This window comes from Puma concolor, chromosome A1 (genome assembly GCF_028749965.1).
Source record: "Puma concolor isolate L17-30 chromosome A1, mPumCon1.1.hap2, whole genome shotgun sequence".
NCBI classification, from domain to species: Eukaryota; Metazoa; Chordata; class Mammalia; order Carnivora; family Felidae; genus Puma; species Puma concolor.
Genome location: NC_141667.1, coordinates 224,239,605 through 224,259,139, shown reverse-complemented (window position 1 = coordinate 224,259,139; position 19,535 = coordinate 224,239,605). Strand labels below are relative to the sequence as shown.

Below are 19,535 nucleotides of genomic sequence, written 5' to 3'. Positions count from 1 at the left end.
GTATCCCTTGGGTAAATTCCTAGCAGTGCTACTGCTGGGTCATAGGGTAGATCTATTTTTAATGTTTTGAGGAACCTCCACACTGTTTTCCAGAGTGGCTGCACCAGTTTGCATTCCCACCAACAGTGCAAGAGGGTTCCTGTTTCTCCACATCCTCTCCAGCATCTGTAGTCTCCTGATTTGTTCATTTTGGCCACTCTGACTGGTGTGAGGTGATATCTGAGTGTGGTTTTGATTTGTATTTCCCTGATGAGGAGCGACGTTGAGCATCTTTTCATGTGCCTGTTGGCCATCTGGATGTCTTCTTTAGAGAAGTGTCTATTCATGTTTTCTGCCCATTTCTTCACCGGGTTATTGGTTTTTTGGGTGTGGAGTTTGGTGAGTTCTTTATAGATTTTGGATACTAGCCCTTTGTCCGATATGTCATTTGCAAATATCTTTTCCCATTCCGTTGGTTGCCTTTTAGTTTTGTTGATTGTTTCCTTTGCTGTGCAGAAGCTTTTTATCTTCATGAGGTCCCAATAGTTCATTTTTGCTTTTAATTCCCTTGCCTTTGGGGATGTGTCAAGTAAGAAATTGCTGCGGCTGAGGTCAGAGAGGTTTTTCCCCTGCTTTCTCCTCTAGGGTTCTGATGGTTTCCTGTCTCACATTCAGGTCCTTTATCCATTTTGAGTTTAAGACAAAATAAACTTTAAGTCAAAAATTATTATAGGAGATAAACAAGGGCAATTGGATATTAATCAAAGGTTCAATACAGCAAGAACATAAAACAATTATTAAACTTAACTGATGACGAACAGCAAAATATATGAAGCCAAAACTAACAGAATTGAAGGGAGAAATAGATCTGTATTTATAGTTGGAGACTTCAGTAACCTATTTGCATTAATAGAATCATCAGACAGAAGTTGACACAGTCAACTGATGAGATCTAATGAACGTATACAGAGCACTCTACCCAACAAAAACAACAGTGTACACGTTCTTCTGAAGTACACATTGCTCATTTTCCATGGTAGTTGTATGTTAGGCCACAAATTGATCTTAGTATATTTTAAAAGATAGACATGATACAAACTGTCCTCTCTGACCACAACAGGATAAAGTTACAAATCAGTAACAAAAAGAAAACTGAATTTACTCACAAATCTATAGAAATTTAATCATAAACTACTTAGAGACAAATGAAAATGAAAACACAACATGTCAAAACTTACAGGATGCAGTGAAAGTGGTATCAAGGGGAAACTTTATAGCTATAAATACTTACATTTAAAATTTTTTTTTTTTTTTTTTTTTCAACGTTTATTTATTTTTGGGACAGAGAGAGACAGAGCATGAACGGGGGAGGGGCAGAGAGAGAGGGAGACACAGAATCGGAAACAGGCTCCAGGCTCTGAGCCATCAGCCCAGAGCCTGACGCGGGGCTCGAACTCACGGACCGCGAGATCGTGACCTGGCTGAAGTCGGACGCTTAACCGACTGCGCCACCCAGGCGCCCCAAAAATACTTACATTTAAAAATCAAGAAAGGCCCCTGGGTGGCTCAGTGGATTGAGTATCCAGCTTTTGATTTCAGCTCAGGTCATGATCCCTGGGTTGTGGAGCTCTGTGCTGAGTGTGGAGCCTGCTTAAGATTCTCTCTCTTTCCTTCTACCCCTCTCCCCTGCTTGTAATCTCTCTCTCTCTCTCTCTCTCTCTCTCTCAAAAAACAAAATAAAATAAGAAAGATGTCAAATCATCAACTAACTTTACACCTTTAGGAATGAGAAAAAAATACACTGAACTCAAATCTAACACAAAGGAAATAATAAAGACTAGAGCAGTCTTTATTCTAATCTAAATGGAGATTAGAAAAACAAAGAGAAAATCAGTCAAACCAAAATATGGTTCTTTGAATATGTCAATGAAATTGACAAACCGTTACCTAGTCTAGACTAAGAAAAAAGAGAAGATTCATATTACTAAAATTAGAAATGAAAGTGAGACATTACTACCAATTGTATGGAAATAAAAAGGAATTTAAGAGAGTATTAATGAACAACAGTATGCCAACAAATTGGATAATCATAAAATGGACAAATTCCTAGAAATACAAAAGCTACCAGGACTCATGAAGAATTAGATTGAATAGACCTATAACTAGTAGAGAGATCGAATCAGTAATCAAAAATCAATTGCACACCCACTCTGCAAACAAAAGCCCTAGATCTCATGGCTTCACTGGTGAGTTCTACTAAACATTTAAAGAACTAGTATCCTTCTCAAACTTTTTTTAAAAATTGAAGAGGAGGGAACACTTCTTAACTCATTCCATGAGGCCAGTCTTACCCTGAAACCAAAGCCAGAAAAAGACACTACAAGAAAAGGAACTAGAGGGGCGCCTGGGTGGCTCAGTCGGTTGAGTGTCCGACTTTGGCTCAGGTCATGATCTCACGGCTTGTGAGTTCGAGCCCCACGTCGGGCTCTGTGCCGATAGCTTGGAGCCTGGAGCCTGCTTCCGATTCTGTGTCTCCCTCTCTCTCTGCCCCTAACCCACCCGCTGTCTCTGTCTCTCTCAAAAATAAAATAAATGTTAAAAAAAAAAATTAAAAAAAAAAGGAACTAGAGACCAATATCCCTTATGAAACCTATGCAAAAATCATCAGCATAATACTAACGAACCGAATTAGGAAGCATATTAAAAAGATTTTACACCATGATCAAGTGGGATTTATTCCTGGAATGCATATGAAAGTCACACAATATAATTATCATTTAACAAATGGAAAAAAAAAACTACATGGTCATCTCAATTGATGCAGAAAAAGCATTTGACAAAATTCAGCACCCTATCATGATAAGAACACTCAACAAACTAAGAATTGAAGGAAACTATCTCAACATAATACAAAACCTGCAGCAAACATCATGCTCTTTTCCTAAAGGAAAAGACTAAAAGCTTTTCCTTTAAGATCAGGAACAAGGCAAGTATGCCCACTTTCATCACTTCTGTTAAAAATAGTGTTGAAGTGGGGCGCCTGGGTGGCTCAGTCAGTTAAGTGTCTGACTTCAGCTCAGGTCATGATGTCACTGCTTGTGCGCTCCGTGTCGGGCTCTGTGTTGACAACTCAGAGCTTGGAGCCCACTTCGGATTCTGTGTCTCCCTCCCTCTCTGCCCCTCCCCTGCTCGTGCTCTGCCTGTCTCTCTCTCTCAAAAATAAATAAACATTAAAACAAACAAACAAAATAGTCTTGGAAGTTCTAGCCACAGCAGTTAGTTAAGAAAGAGAAACAAAAGTTACCCAAATTGGAAAGGCAGAAGTAAAATTGTCTTTGTAGATGATGTGATCTTATATGTAGAAAACCCTAAAGATTCTAGCAAACAAACGAACAAACAAAAACTAGTGAGTGACTTCAGCAAAGTAGCAGGGTGTAAAATCAATACCAAAAAATCAGTTACATTTCTATACACTAACAATGGAAAGGAAATTATGAAAAAATTCTATTTATAATAGCATTAAAAAGAATAAAATGCTTAGGAATTAACCAGGGAGATGATAGACTTGTACAATGAAAACTATAAATGTTGCTGAAAGAAATTGAAGAGGACATAAATCAATGGAAAGACATCCCATGTTCATAGATTAGAAGACTTTCTATTATTAAGATATCAATTCAAAACAATTATAGATTCAGTGTAATTCTTACCAAAATCTCAAGGACATTTTTTTCAAAAATAGAAAAACCCATTCTATAATTCATGTGGAATCTCACAGGATCCTGCATCGCCAAAACAATCTTGAAAAAGAAGAAAGCTAGAGGATTCACATTTCCTAATTTCAGAACTTAATACAAAGCAACAGTAATGAAAACAATGTAGTATTAACATAAAGGCAGATACATAGCGCAATGAAATAGAATAGAGAACCCAGGAATAAACCCTTGCTTTTATGGTCAAAAGATTTTTGGCAAGGATGCCAAGACCATTCTATGGGGAAAGGACAGTCTTTTTTTAACACGGTGTTGTGAAAACTGGATAATCACATGCAAAAAATGAAGTTAGACCCTTATCTAACACCATATACAAAAATTAACTCAAATAAGATCAAAGAGTTAAAGGTAGGCCTAGAATTATAAAATTCTTAGGACAAAAGCCTCACAACATTGTCACTATTTGGAACACATAGAATATATGAGGACTTTCAAAACTCAACAACAACAAAATAGTCTGATACAAAAGTAGGCAAAAGATAAATAGCACACATGGAACATTTTCTAGGATAGAAATAAGGTAAGCTACAAAAGAAATCTTAGCAAATTCAAAGACTTAAACTATATCAGCTATCTTCCCTGACCACAATGATATGAAACTGAAATCAGTAACAAGAGGAAAACTGGAAAATTTAACATGGAAATTGAACAACACACTCCTGATCAACGAAGGGATCAAAGAAGAAATTAAAAGGGAAATAAAAAAGTTTCTTGAGACAAATGAAAATGGAAATACTATATACCAGAAGTAATGGGATACAGCAAAACCAGTTCTAAGAGGGAAGTTCATAGCAATAAACACGTTAAGAAGCAAGCGAAAGCCCAAGTAACCTTCCTGTACACCTTAGGGAATGATAGAAAGAACAAACTGAGCCCAAAGTTAACAGAAGGAAAGAGATAATAAAGGTTAGAGCAGAAGTAGATGAAATACAGAACAGGAAAACAATAGAAAGGATTAACTAAACTAAGAGTTGGTTCTTTGTAAAGATGAACAAAATTGACAAACTATTAGCTAGACTAACCAAGCAAAATAGAAGACCCAAATCAAAACTATAAACAAAAAAGGAGACATTTCAACTGATTTTTTGGAAGAGTTTGAGAAAGACTGATGTGAATTCTTTAAATGCTTGGTGAAATATAACAGTGAAGCCATCTAGTCCTGGGCTTTCTTTAAAATTGTTTTAAACTGATTTCATCTCCTTACTAGCAGTTGGTCTATTCAGATTTTGTTTCAGTTTTGGCAGGTTGCATTCCTTCTGGGTTGTCCAGTTTGTTGGTATATAGTTGTACATAGTACCTCTTATGATCCTTTGTATATTTGTCATATCAGTTGTAGTGAGCACTTAGTATTGGCCACACACACACATACACTAATGGTTAAAATGGTTACATAATAAGGAAGAAAGGAAAGAGTAATATCCCTATATGCCAGATCTCATGGGACTTATTAGTTTGGTGAATAACTAGTTCCCTTCATTTTGTGCTAACTTATTATCTTTTGCACCCTTTTCATTGTGCCATGCTTACTTTGCAAGAACACCTTGAATTAAGCTTGTCAGTTTCTCTCTTGTATACTGACTGCTGAGCACTCCTGAAGAAAATCATGTAGACATGCAGACTGGATTTACCAAAACTCACCATCTCCAACCTCAGCGAAGCCCGCCATAATGGCAGTCGTACATATGCTTAAGCAGCCATTCCTGTTTACCTGTCACCCATTTTCTCAAATCTATGCTTGCTCCTACTTAGATTGCCAGCCTTTGCTAACATTGGATAACAGGCATTGTAAAATACCTTTGCCCTTTCGCTATATGAGCAAAAAGTGGCATCTTTTTTGGGGGGGGGGTGTTCAGTGATTCTAGTGAGAATGAACATTGAAAATATGTTTATTGGCTGTTTATGAGTTGCTTGTTCATGTCCTTTGCCATTTTCCTACTGGGTTTTGTCTTATTATTTTCTGATATTCTTTATACATTAGGAATATTAACTGTCACTTTTATTAGAAATATTTTCTCCAGGTCATTGTTGGCCTTTTACATTTGCCTATAGTATTTTCTGACACATTACTTCTGGTTTTTACATACTAAAATCTGAAGTTTTTGTTGTTGTTGGTAGTGGTGGTTTTTTCTTTGCGGGGTCGGGGGGGGGGTTCCCTTTGGGAGTATGTGATGCTTGAAAACTTCCCCACAACCAGAAAATATAGTTAGAATTTAATGTATGATAGCATCTGTCAGTGGGACAATATTAGATTATTTAATAAAGTTATTTAGATGCATGTTCTTAGGTGTTTTTATGGTTTCATTTTTACATCAATTTTTAATCTACCTGAAGTTTATTTTTGTCCATGCTGAGAAGGAAGGGTTTCTTTATTTTTCCCAAATGTTTATCCATTTATTCTATTTTTACTCAGACTACTAGGTTCTTATATATTTTATGTCTCTAGTAAAGTTAAAATAGAAGTTGCAAGAAAATAAGAAAATAAAATGGATAAAGAGGATGGCATCTTTCAATTAAAACCTAGAACAATATAGGGTATAAATGGGGGGGGGGGAATTAATTGTAATTTGAATATTTTAAGTGCAAGTTATGTGAGTTTATAGCAGTGGATGGGTTTTGACTATTATTGGTTACTGTTGTCATTATCAGTAATTATGCCCTGAAATGTTTTTCTCAGATATGAATTGGGCTATATTTAGGGATATTTTAACATTAATCAAGATGGGAATATGATGCTGTTTATAGCTTGCATGTTGCTTACATCTGCAACCATGTCAGGGTTCTTTCAAGAATTATCCTCCTTTCATTAAATTTTACTGTTCCATATTTTATATTAATTATATTTTTTTCTTATTCTGCATCTTGTAAATCATTCACTTCTTTTAAAAAGATTCTACCCTTATAAGGAAAACAACACTTACTCAGAATGGTCTTCATTAGCAAAGCACCCAAGTGGAAATTTTTGTTAATAAAATTTTAAGTAAGTAAAATAAATAAATAAATAAAATAAAATTTTAAGTATATGGTAAAATTATGAGGAAGAGTAGCCTTTAAAATAAAGGTGTTGCCAGAAATGAACTCTCTTTATATGATTCCTTCTGTGCTTTTAAAAAGACATATTTGGAAACTAATTCTTTATTCGCTATAAAAAATACATTCAAGGACATCATTTTATTGACAGTTGTATCTTTTCCCTAACAAAGCAGTTTGCAGCACTTGAGAGTATCCAAGTGTGTGCGCTCCCTCCTTATCACCTCTCTTGAAACTTTCATAACTGCAAAGCCAGCAATGTCTAAAGGGAATTCAGTCTTCCTCGACTTACGACGGGGTTGTGTCCCAAAAATATCCTAAGCTGAGAATGCATTTAATACACCTAACCTACATCATAGCTTAGCCTAACCTAATCTTAAACGTGCTCAGAACACTTACATTAGCCTGCAGTTGGGCAGCATCATCTAATACAAAACCTATTTCATAATTAAAGCATTGAGTATGTCATGTAATCTCTTGAATATCGTACCAAAAGTGAGACAGAAACTGGTTGTGTGCTCACAGAGTGGTCATCAGTTGTTTACTCTTGTGACCGCCTGGCTGACTAGGAGCCGCTGCTTGCTGCTTCTGCCCCGCGTCACAGGAGAGAAGTGCACTGCCTGGTGATAGCCCGGGGAAAAAATCAAAATTCAGAATTTGAAATACAGTTTCTATTGAATGCGTATTGCTTTCACACGGTTGTAAAGTCAAAGAATTCTAAGTTGAACCATCATAAGTCAGGAACCGTTTATGTGTATCTGTGCTGCAAAATACACGGTGCCATATCAATTTAAGCTAGACAGGCGTTGGCTAAAATTCTTTTCACTATAGTGGTGTTATAATTCTAATTTAACATGTGTCATAAGTGAAACCCAAATAAAATTAATAGTAGTCAGGGTTAATTTACTCAGGCCTCTGGAAAAACAAAACTAAACTAAACTAAACTAAATGGTCCTTTAAATAAATTGTGACTTCAATTCTAGTATTTAGTTTGTGTTTGGAATCTTCGTTTACTGTTCGAAATGTAGTAAATGGACCAGAAGCTTAGCCATCACTTCTGAGCTTCTTAGACGTTCAAAAATCTTAGGCTTGCCTAGACCTGCTGAATCCGGATATGCATTTGAAGGTTCCCTGATCATCCATACGCATGTTAAAGTTTGAGAAATGCTGTCCTACATGAAGAGTTTGAGTTTTACATTATTCCTTACAGATTGTTCTGCCAGGAAAAACAGAAACAGTATTCTCAGCTAAAATGCTTTTTAAATTTTAAATAAAATTATGTTAAATAAAAAGTTGTAATTATTTGAAGTTATCTCAAACAAATGTTAGTTTGCATTTTAAGATTTATCTTGGGTATTTTTATCGACTTAAGAACTTTAATTCCATAAGTAAATACGTAGGACAAGAGGGAATTTTTGGAGGTGATGGATATGTTTTATGGCATCGAATTTGGTGATGGTTTCACGGGTGTATGTGTATCTCCAAACTCACCAAATTATATACGTTAAGTAAGTACAGCTGTTTGTTATGTCAATCATACCTCTCAATAAAGTGGTTTTTTTTTTTTTATTTTTTTATTTTTTTAAATTTTTTTTTTTCAACGTTTATTTATTTTTGGGACAGAGAGAGACAGAGCATGAACGGGCGAGGGGCAGAGAGAGAGGGAGACACAGAATCGGAAACAGGCTCCAGGCTCTGAGCCATCAGCCCAGAGCCCGATGCGGGGCTCGAACTCACGGACCGTGAGATCGTGACCTGGTTGAAGTCGGACGCTTAACCGACTGCGCCACCCAGGCGCCCCAATAAAGTGGTTTTAAAAAACACCTTAGTTCTATGTATTGTCAGTTGCTAGAACATATATGCATGCAGATAGAGCAAAAGGAGTCTATATATAAAATGAAGAAGTCAGTTTAAAAATAGGAGGGTTGTTTTTTTTTTTTTTTTTGGTTGGTTTTTTTATTTTTGAAAGTAGATGGGTGAGTTGTCTTCTAAGAAGCTACAGAACAGAAAATTAGAGGACTTTAAATGGAAGATATTTGAAAAAGTAAAACTAAAGTTGACAGTGGAATAAAGGCTTAACAGTTTTTGTAATTTGTATGGTGCAGCCTTTTCATTTTCTTTGAAAAAAATCAGAGGGGTGCCTGGGTGTCTCAGTCAGTTAAATGTCTGACTCTTGGTTTTCAGCTCAGGCCATGATCTCACAATTTGTGAGATCAAGCCGGGCGTCATTGGGCTCCACCCTGACAGCATGGGGCCTGCTTGGCATTCTCTCTCTCACTCTCCCTCTGCCCTTCCCCTGCTTGTGCACGCTCTGTCTCCAAATAAATAAACTTTAAAAAAAAAAAAAAGAAAAAGGAGCATCTACCTATAAAAGGGACGAAAAGTGTCATAATAAACAGTCACAAAGTACAACTCTGTTTAGTTTCTAGCGGTATACATTTTTTAAAAAGAGAGGTTCTACATAAGGGAAGGGAAGCAAAAACAATATAAAAACAGGGAGGGAGACAAACCATAAGAGGCTCTTAAACATAGAGAACAAACCGAGGGTTGCTGGAGGGGTTGTGGGTGGGGGGATGGCTAAATGGACAAGGGGCATTAAGGAAGACACTTGGGATGAGCACTGGGTGTTATATGTGGGGGATGAATCACTGGATTCTACTCCTGAAATCATTATTGCACTATATGCTGAGTAACTTGGATGTAAATTAAAAAAAAAAAAAAAAGCCAATAAAAAAAGTTAAAGAGACGTTCTAATATGTGGAATATGAAATTTTCAGTAGACTAAACGTTTTTAAATGTGAGATTTTTATAGTTCAACTTTATCAATTGGAAAATGTACATAAAACTTACATGTCTTTCATAAAGCTCTTTTGTACATTAATTATTAATGGCCATGTTGTTTATGAAATTTGGATACTTTTATAATCCATTGTTGATTCTCAGTGCTTACAAAATATAAACAAAAAGATCAAAAGAACTTTTTTTTAAGTGGCGATGTAACTGACAGTACACAAATCTTAAGTATATAGTTAGTTGAATTTTTGTATTTCTGTATGCTCATTAATCTCCACCCAGATCAAGACATCAAACATTTCCAGCATCTCAGAAGGCTTCTTTATGCCTTTACTCAGTCCCCCCAAGGCAAACCATTATCTGACTTTTATTTCCTATTTTTGTGTGCTATTCAAATTCACATAAATAGATACATCCTTTTTCCAACTTTTTTGGATCTGACTCCTTTCAATTTAACATATCTGTAAGATTCACCCATGTTGTCTGCAGTAGTTATTTTTCAGTTATTGTGTAATAATTCAGTTGTAGAAATGCACCACAGTGTATTGATGGACACTGGATTGTTTCCAATTCTTATGTATTGTAAATAAGGATCCAGTGAATATTCTTGTACATGTCTTTTGATGGATGTAAGTTTTCATTTCTCTCGTGTGTATACACAGGAATGGAATGTCTGGGTGATGGGATTGATAATGTTAGTAGATACCACCAGGCATCTTTTAAAGCGTGTGTACCAGTTTAGTCCACCAGAAACGTGTGAGAATTTCGTTTGTTCCACATTCTCTCCAGTACTTGATAGTGCTGATCTTTTCAGTTTCAGCCATTGTGGAAATTATGTGGTGGTATTCCATTTGTGATTTGCACTTTCCTGAAGACTATAAAGATGTTGAACAGTTTTTCATATGTTTATTGGTTGCTGGATATACTCTCTGTGAAGTGTCTTTTGAAGTCTGTTACCCAGTTTTCTATTGGGTTATCTGTATTTTTCTTACTGATTTGGAAGATTTTTTTTTTTAAATGTGTTCTGGATAAAAGGAAGCATTACAAATATTTTCTCCGAATTTAACGTGTCTTTTCACTCTCTTAGTGGAGTATTTTGATGAACAGAATTTCTTCACTTTAATTTTGTTCTGTATCCTGACTTTTATTTATCTAATCTCTTCCTGCCCTTAGGTTATGAAGTTATTCTTACATGTTTTTTTCTAAGAAGCTTGGTTTCTTTAGCTTCCACATTTAGGTCTTTGATCCATCTCAGATTAATTTTTAACTATGCGATGAGGTAGTGGTCAAGGTTAATTTTTTTCCCATATGAATATCTAGCACATCAAGCACCATTTCTTATAAAGGTAATCCTTTCCCACTGAATTGCAGTGGAAACTGTCAGAAATCGCAAGACCATATACGCGTGGATTTGTTTTGTGAATGTTTATTCTCCTCCCATTGGTTTATTTGTCTGTCCGTGTACCAGTACCACACTGTCCCGTATAACACTTAACCATTAGAAATCCATTTCACTTGGATGAAATTAAGTTGAAGTGATAGGAGGATGTTAATTAGATACTTTTCTACTTTAGAGTTTCTTTCCATTATTTTTACTACATTATTATAAAATTATAGATTTTATTTATCTGACAACCTCCACAGTTTTCACTTGCTTTTGAAGCATAATTCTGACCCAGGGCTAATCTGGTATGTGTAAAAGCACTTCATAGAAGGTCGGTTTGTTAAATGAAGTGAGTTCAAGTAGTACTTGTATCATTTGTCATTGGCTCTAACTAAGGCATGAGTTTGGTTTGAATTTGTGCAGCTTTTACAGACCTTAATTCAAGGGGATCAAAAAAGGTTCTCTTCAGCTATCTCCTATTGGTGCATGAAATTTCTGTCACTAGCCTTCTGTTTGGCGATTGAAAAATGAAATTTTTATTTCCCTGATGAGGAGTGACGTTGAGCATCTTTTCATGTGCTTGTTGGCCATCTGGATGTCTTCTTTAGAGAAGTGTCTATTCATGTTTTCTGCCCATTTCTTCACTGGATTATTTGTTTTTCGGGTGTGGAGCTTGGTGAGTTCTTTATAGATTTTGGATACTAGCCCTTTGTCTGATATGTCATTTGCAAATATCTTTTCCCATTCCGTTGGTTGCCTTTTAGTTTTGTTGATTGTTTGAGGTGCAGAAGCTTTTTATCTTCATGAGGTCCCAATAGTTCTTTTTTGCTTTTAATTCCCTTTCCTTTGGAGATGCGTCAAGTAAGAAATTGCTGTGGCTGAGGTCAGAGAGGTTTTTCCCTGCTTTCCTCTCTACGGTTTTGATGGTTTCCTGTCTCACGTTCAGGTCCTTCATCCATTTTCAGTTTATTTTTGTGAATGGTGTAAGAAAGTGTTCTAGTTTCATTCTTCTGCATGTTACTGTCCAGTTCTCCCAGCACCATTTGTTAAAGAGACTGTCTTTTTTCCATTGGATATTCTTTCCTGCTTTGTCAAAGATTAGTTGGCCATACTTCTGTGGGTCCAATCCTGGAGTCTCTATTCCATTGGTCTAAGTGTCTGTTTTTGTGCCAATATCATGCTGTCTTGATTATTACAGCTTTGTAGTAGAGGCTAAAGTCTGGGATTGTGAAGCCTCCTGCTTTGGTCTTCTTCAAAATTACTTTGGCTATTCGGGGTCTTTTGTGGTTCCATACAAATTTTAGGATTGCTTGTTCTAGCTTCGAGAAGAATGATGGTGCAACTTTGATTGGGATTGCATTGAATGTGCAGATAGCTTTGGGTAGTATTGACATTTTAACAATATTTATTCTTCCAATCCATGTGCATGGAATGTTTTTCCATTTCTCTATATCTTCTTCAATTTCCTTCATAAGCTTTCTATAGTTTTCAGCGTACAGATCTTTTGCATCTTTGGTTAGGTTTATTCCTAGGTATTTTATGATTCTTGGTGCAATTGTGAATGGGATCAATTTCTTTATTTGTCTTTCTGTTGCTTCATTATTAGTGTACAAATCAAAACCACACAGAGATATCACCTCACACCAGTCAGAGTGGCTAAAATGAACAAATCAGAAGACTATAGATGCTGGAGAGGATGCGGAGAAACAGGAACCCTCTTGCACTGTTGGTGGGAATGCAAACTGGCGCAGCTGCTCTAGAAAACAGTGTGGAGGTTCCTCAAAACATTCAAAATAGATCTACGCTATGACCCAGCAATAGCACTGCTAGGAATTTACCCAAGGGATACAGGAGTGCTGATGCATAGGGACACATGTACTCCAATGTTTATAGCAGCACTTTCAATAATGGCCAAATTATGGAAAGAGCCTAAATGTCCATCAACTGATGAATGGATAAAGAAATTGTGGTTTTTATGCACAATGGAATACTACTTGGCAATGAGAAAGAATGAAATACGGCCTTTTGTAGCAACGTGGATGGAACTAGAGAGTGTTATGCTAAGTGAAATAAATCATACAGAGAAAGACAGATACCATGTTTTCACTCTTATGTGGATCCTGAGAAACTTAACGGAAGATCCTGGGGGAGGAGAAGGAGGAAAAAAAAAAAGTTAGAGAGGGAGGGAGCCAAACCATAAGAGACTCTTAAAAACTGAAAACAGGGGCACCTGGGTGGCTCAGTCAGTTGAGCGTCTGTCATGATCTCAGGGTTCGTGAGTTCGAGCCCTGTGTCGGGCTCTGTGCTGCTGACGGCTCAGAGCCTGGAGCCTGCTTCGGATTCTGTGTCTCCCTCTCTCTCTGCCCCTCCCCTGATCGTGCTTTCTCTCCATCTCTCTCAAGATAAACATTAAAAAAAAATTTTTTTTAAAAGAAAGAAATATGGGGACTCCTTCAGACTAAAATACAGAGACACTGGACAGTAACTCGAATTCACGTGAAGAAATAACACCACTAAACGTTCTGATATAGGCAAAGAAAGTATTAATGTATTTTCCATTTGTAATTCCCTTTTTCCCCCTGATTCAAAAGACAACGGCATGAAGCAATAATTATAATTCTGTGTTAATGAGTCCACAACATAGAAAGATACAATTTGTAACTATAGTAGTGTAAAGGAAGAGGAGACCTGGTCTACATAAGAGTAAAGCTTTTGTGTGCTATTGAAAGTAAGTTGGCATTAACCTGAAGTATACTGTTATAAATTAAGATGTTTAATTATAATTCCCAGGACACTACTAAGAAACTAACAAACACCACACACACACTCACACACGTATATGTAAATAAACAGTAAGGGAATTAAAGGAGCATACTGGAAAATACTAACACAAAAGAAGGCAGTAACAGAGGGACAGAGGAACAAAAACAGTTAAGACATAAGAATAACAAAACAGCAGACACAAATTCTACTTTATCATCAATTAAATGTGAAAGGATTAAACATGCCATCCAAAAAGCAGAGACTGGCAGATGGACCTTTAAAAAAAAAAAAAAAAGATCCAACTACCCATATGCTATCTTCAAGAAACAAAAGGTTTAGGGGCACCTGGGTGGTTCAGTCAGTTGAGCATCTGACTCTTGATTTCAGCTCAGGTCATGATCTCATGGTCTGTGAATTCAAGCCCCACACTGGGCTCTGCTCTGACAGTGCGGAACCTGTTTGGGATTCTCTCCCCCACCCCTCCCCCCTGCCTCTCCTCTACTCATGCTGCAGGTGCTTGCTCTCTCTCTCAGAATACATGCATAAACATTAAAAAAACAAAAACAGAAAGGTTTAAATACACAAAGAGGTTGAAAGTGAAAGGATGGGAAATGACAGACTTTGCAAGCAAAAACCAAGAGCTAGAGTAGTTATGCTAATTTCAGATAAAATAAACTTTAAAGACAAACACCACTAGAAACAAACACATTTTATAATCTTTATTATCAAGAAGACCTGACAATTATAAACGTGTGCATCTAACAATAGAACCCCAAAATACATGAAACCAAGATTGACAAAATTAAATAAAAAGTATCTCTTATGGCAAATATTTCAAGTTTCACACCTCCTTCTGTTTTGCTTCCTTTTTTCTGTTAAATTCAAACTGAATTAAGAAAAACTCCAGAATATGAAGCCATCTTTATAAAAGTAGTTTCTGTTCATTCACCCAATTTAAAAAGATATCCAGAATGTTGTTAAACTGATGGTAATGATGGGTAACTAATGTTATTTCTAAATAAAGGAATTTTTATACTTTATTTATACCCCCCGATGCGGGGCTTCAGCTCACAAACTGCAAGATCATGACCTGAGCCGAAGTCAGACACTCGACCGACTAAGCCACACAGGCACCCCAGGATTCCCCATATTTCTTGTGGAGCAGGTTTACTGGTGAAGAATCTTTGTTTTCCTTCATTCTTGAAGAGTAGTTTTACTGAGTACAGAATTCTATCTTGACGGTCTTTCTTGCAGCCCTTGAATATGCCATCCAGCGCCTTCCGGCCTCCATGTTTTCTGATGAGAAATCAGCTGTTAATCTTATGAGAATCCTTTGTCATAATCAGTTACTTCTCTTACTGCTTCCAGATTGTCTTTGGACAGTTTGTGTGATCTTAGTGTGAAACTGTGTAAGTTTATTCCTTGTGGAGTTTGTGAGCTTCTTAGATGCTTAGATTAATGTTTTGTTTTAATCACATTTGTGAATTCTTTGTCATTAACTCTTCAAATATTTTTTCTGCACTCCTCTCTCCTTCTAAGAGAACCACATTGTACTTAATGTTGATGGTGTTCCATAGGTCTCTGAGGCTCTGTGAATTTTCTTTCATTTGTTTTTCTTTCTGTCCCTCAAACTGGATAATTTTAATTGACCTATCTTTAAGTTCACTGATTACTTATTCTGCCTACTCAGATGTGCTATCGAATCCCTAGAGTGAATTTTTCATTTTAGTTACTTTCAGCTACAAAATTTCTATTCAGTTATTTCTTTTTATCATTTTTATTTCTTTGTAAATATTCTCTATTTGATGAGACATTGTTCTCATACTTCCCTTTAATTCATTAACCTGGTTCCCTTTCTTAAAATAGCCAATTTTGAGGTGCTGAGTGGCTCAGTTGGTTGGGCATCTGACTCTTGATCTCAGCTCGGGTCATGATCTCACGGTTTGTAGGTTTGAGCCCCACAAGCTTGGGATTCTGTCTCTCCTTCTCTCTGCCCCTTACCTGCTGTGCTTTCTCTCTCTCTCTCTCTCTCTCTCTCTCTCTCTCTCTCTCTCTCTCAAAATAAGTAAATAAACTTTAAAATAAAATACAATAGTCAATTCAGATTTTTTGTGTAGTAACTCCAGTGTCCAGGCTTCCTCAGGGGAAGTTCCCATTGACTATTTTTTCTGTGCATGGACCATATATTTTTGTTTCTTTGCATGTCTTATAATTTTTTGGTTTTGTTGTTTTATGAAAGAGGGAAGATTTTCAGAGGTCCATACTTTGATATTCCTGCTGCTGTCACTTATGTATTAACTTTTCTATATAAAACATTCTTCATATAAATCGAGATATTTAAAAATTCTTATACTTTTCTGTCTGACACAAGGTTATAGTCTCTTACATAGACTTCTGAGTATCATATTTTTTAGATAAGATCTGACTATGTTATTATAAGTACTCAACAAAAATTCACCAGCACATATTCTTGGATATCATGATGCCAGCAAGTAGAGAGAATGAACTGGGCATACCTTCCAGTTTATAGTACCCAATAGTTTATATGCAACAATCCCACTAATCCTTAAAGAATCCCTCTGAAATTCTGAGAAGTTAAAGAACTTACCCAGGACCACACAACTAGTGATTGGTAATCTAAAGTGTGAAACTAATCTTTAACTTCAGTGCTAAAGATTTCAGTGGCAGTGTTACACTGTGTAGAATAGTGGGCACTGTGTTTCTGTGAAGTGTGTAGCCCATAGACTGATCTGAATATCACCTGTGATGCTTATTGAAAGATGGATTCCTAGTCCCCAAACCTATGTATATTGAGCCACATTTCTGAGATTTGGGCCTGAGGGTGGATGATGATTCTCAACTATATTATCGTTGGGGGAGTGTTGGTTTCTAGATTGCCTTTTTCTAATGACTTGGGCTAAAAAAAAAACAAAAACCAAAAACCCAAAACAGTAGGCCATTTCAAATCTGCATAAAAATATAATTCTACATTAAAGACTACTGAGTTTTCTTGTAACTTTTGAATTTTAGAAGTATAAATTCTTTACTTCTAATTGTGAGAAGAATATATTAATTCTGTGATAATACAACAAAAACCTTTGGTGTCACTTTATGCTTATTAGTATCAGCTATGGATCAATTCTAGATTTTGTAATGCTGGCCAAATCTTTACATCTTTTACATGTATTGTTTTACTGTGAATTGTATTTATTTATACATTAAAATTTAGTGGAAAATGTAAGCAGTGGATGAAGCCACCCTTTATTTCAGGTTGAACTCCCACCACCTGATCTTGGACCAAGTTCTGCATTAAATCAGACACTCGCATTGTTGCGTGAAGTTTTGGCATCTCACGATTCTTCAGTTGTACCGTTAGATGCCCGTCAAGCTGACTTTGTGCAAGTATGTTGTAAATCATTTTTAATGATTATTTATTGCTCCTCTGTTATACATTCTGTTGAAATTCTGGCGTTTTATAACCCGTGCATTGTAACAGTCCCTCTCATTGATTTTTTCTTTCACGTATTAGATCATCTCTCTTTAATTTAAAAAGTACTTTATTCAGTGATGCCCATTGTAAAAAACATTATGATTACTATAGCATTTAATCTTATAAGGTGCTCCCCTTCCAATTAGTTTGTCATTCTTTCTGAAGTACTATTAACCCAGGCCTGTATCACTGATTGGGAATAAAAAATAGATTTTATTTTATTTTTCACTTATAGGTTTTATCGTGTGTCTTAGATCCTCTCCTCCAGATGTGTACCGTATCTGCCAGCAATTTAGGCACAGCTGACATGGCCACTTTCATGGTCAATTCACTCTATATGATGAAGACAACACTAGCTCTGTTTGAGTTCACTGACAGACGCCTAGAAATGCTACAGTTTCAGGTAAACTTTGTCATAAGATGCCCGCTCACTGTGACAGAGCCTTTTTTCATCTGATCTCAGTTACTGGCTTTAGTCCAATTTCGGTGACCTAATTTCAATAAATTCTTGGGTATAGTCTGATGGAAATACACACACACACACACACACACACACACACACACACACACACACTCACACAACGCGCACACATACTTGGTGTTTCAGTTTTGTTTTGGGAAGCCAGAATATGTAATGAGTATGATATTTTATTCAAACCATAGTATGTGATGATAGAATGAAGCTTTTCTTATTGATTGGAATAGCAATTCTGTATGCAGATTTCAGTTGCTGAACTGTGAATAATATGCTATATTTTCCAAGCTTGCTAGCTAGTGCAGAAGGTGTTACAGAGGACAGATATATTTTTATCTATGTGTAAACCAGTGTTAGGCAAAACATTACAATTTGTTATACCAATGACTCTAGTCCTATAAACCAAATAGTATCATATAAGAGTTTGTAAAGTGGCTAAGCCGTTTATAAAATTTACCAGATACTTGGCTTCTGATTTTGAAATAGTGACTTTTGGTATATATAATGTTTTGAAGAAAAAATGCTGACTGTTCTGTGTTATTACAAGTATATAAGTAATATGGCAGTGGCTATAGTAATTTATTTGTGAACTTTGGGGGTTTTCTAAAGCATGAGTTTTGATAAGTCTAAACTTGTGATATTTTCTAATTTCTAATTCCTTCTTTTAAAAGAAATATAATGAGGTATGATTAATTTTCCTTTCTTAAATAACTGTTTTTTGTGGAATTAATACAATTATTTTTTTAAGGAGCACCTGGGTGGCTCAGTCAGTTGAGCATTTGACTCTTGATTTTGGCTCAGGTCATGATCCCAGGGTCGTGGGATCGAGCCCCATGTTGGGCTCCATGCTCAGCATGCTTAAGATTCTCTCTCTTTCTCTCTCTCTCTCCCTCTCCCTTTGCCCTTCTCACTCTCAAAAAATTTTTAGAAATCTCTTTTTAAAAAAAATTCATTGGTTTTTACTGTATTTATCACTGATTCAATCCCTAAACCCTGCCATTTGTCTAAATCTTTTCTCAAGCTTTTCAGGTATATCAGGTGTTCATCAGTCTGTTTTATCACCAGTTACCTGTGTTCCTTAAATATTCCCTGGTCATGTTTTGCTTTCCAAGGGGACAAGCCCCAATGTGTAAGTGCTTATGAAGCCTGCACTTAACTTCATGCTTGGTTATAGGCTGTTGGCCAGTGCTAGCTGCATGGGCCAGCCCGGAGCTCTGAGAGAGGATTGTACAATGATGTGGGTACTGGAAGGCATGGTTTATTTAGGCCCTCCAAAGAAATTTTATCTTGTTGCATAAACAATTTTTGGTTTTTCATACCTTTTCTATCAATGGTCTATTAATTTTCTTCTACTCTGACTTACCTTCTTCCAGTGTTTCAAGTAAGGAGTCCAGGCTAGTCTGATTCTCTTTTCTTTGTGGTAACTTACTCTGTCCATCTGGAAGCTCGTAAGGATTTTCCTTTGAGTTCAGATAGTTAGTTCCTCAGGGTATTTTTTGGTATGTCTCTTTCCCCATTTGGATTTTGCGGAGCCATTTCAGTCTGAAGATTCAACCCTTTATTTTGCTCAATATAGTTTTCTATTACCTAATTAATTATCACTTTTCTTTGTATATTCTGAATTTTCTATTTTCTATTTTTTATATTTTATATTTTATAATTATATAATTATAAAAATTTTATATTTTATATTCTGAAGTTTCTGCCTTTATTGGTTTTATCTCCAGAATCTCTCTTTTAATATCTTTTCATATCTCTTTATTTAATCTTTCTTTGATGTTACTATGTTACTTTTCTTCCATTCTTCTTCAGATGCTAATTTGATTCTTAGCTCTGTCATTAAATGTTTAT

At 36.1% G+C, this 19,535-nt stretch overlaps 1 protein-coding gene across 3 annotated transcripts in view; it reads left to right on the top strand.

Moving 5' to 3' along the window:
- The window catches only part of COG6 (component of oligomeric golgi complex 6), an 80,913-nt gene that overhangs the window by 42,311 nt on the left and 19,067 nt on the right, over positions 1-19,535 (top strand). For all 3 annotated transcript variants that reach the window (XM_025924609.2, XM_086713103.1, XM_086713114.1), the window contains exons 14-15: positions 16,990-17,121; positions 17,445-17,612. In XM_025924609.2, coding sequence (XP_025780394.1) covers positions 16,990-17,121; positions 17,445-17,612 — 300 coding nt within the window. The remainder of the gene's footprint in view (positions 1-16,989; positions 17,122-17,444; positions 17,613-19,535) is intronic.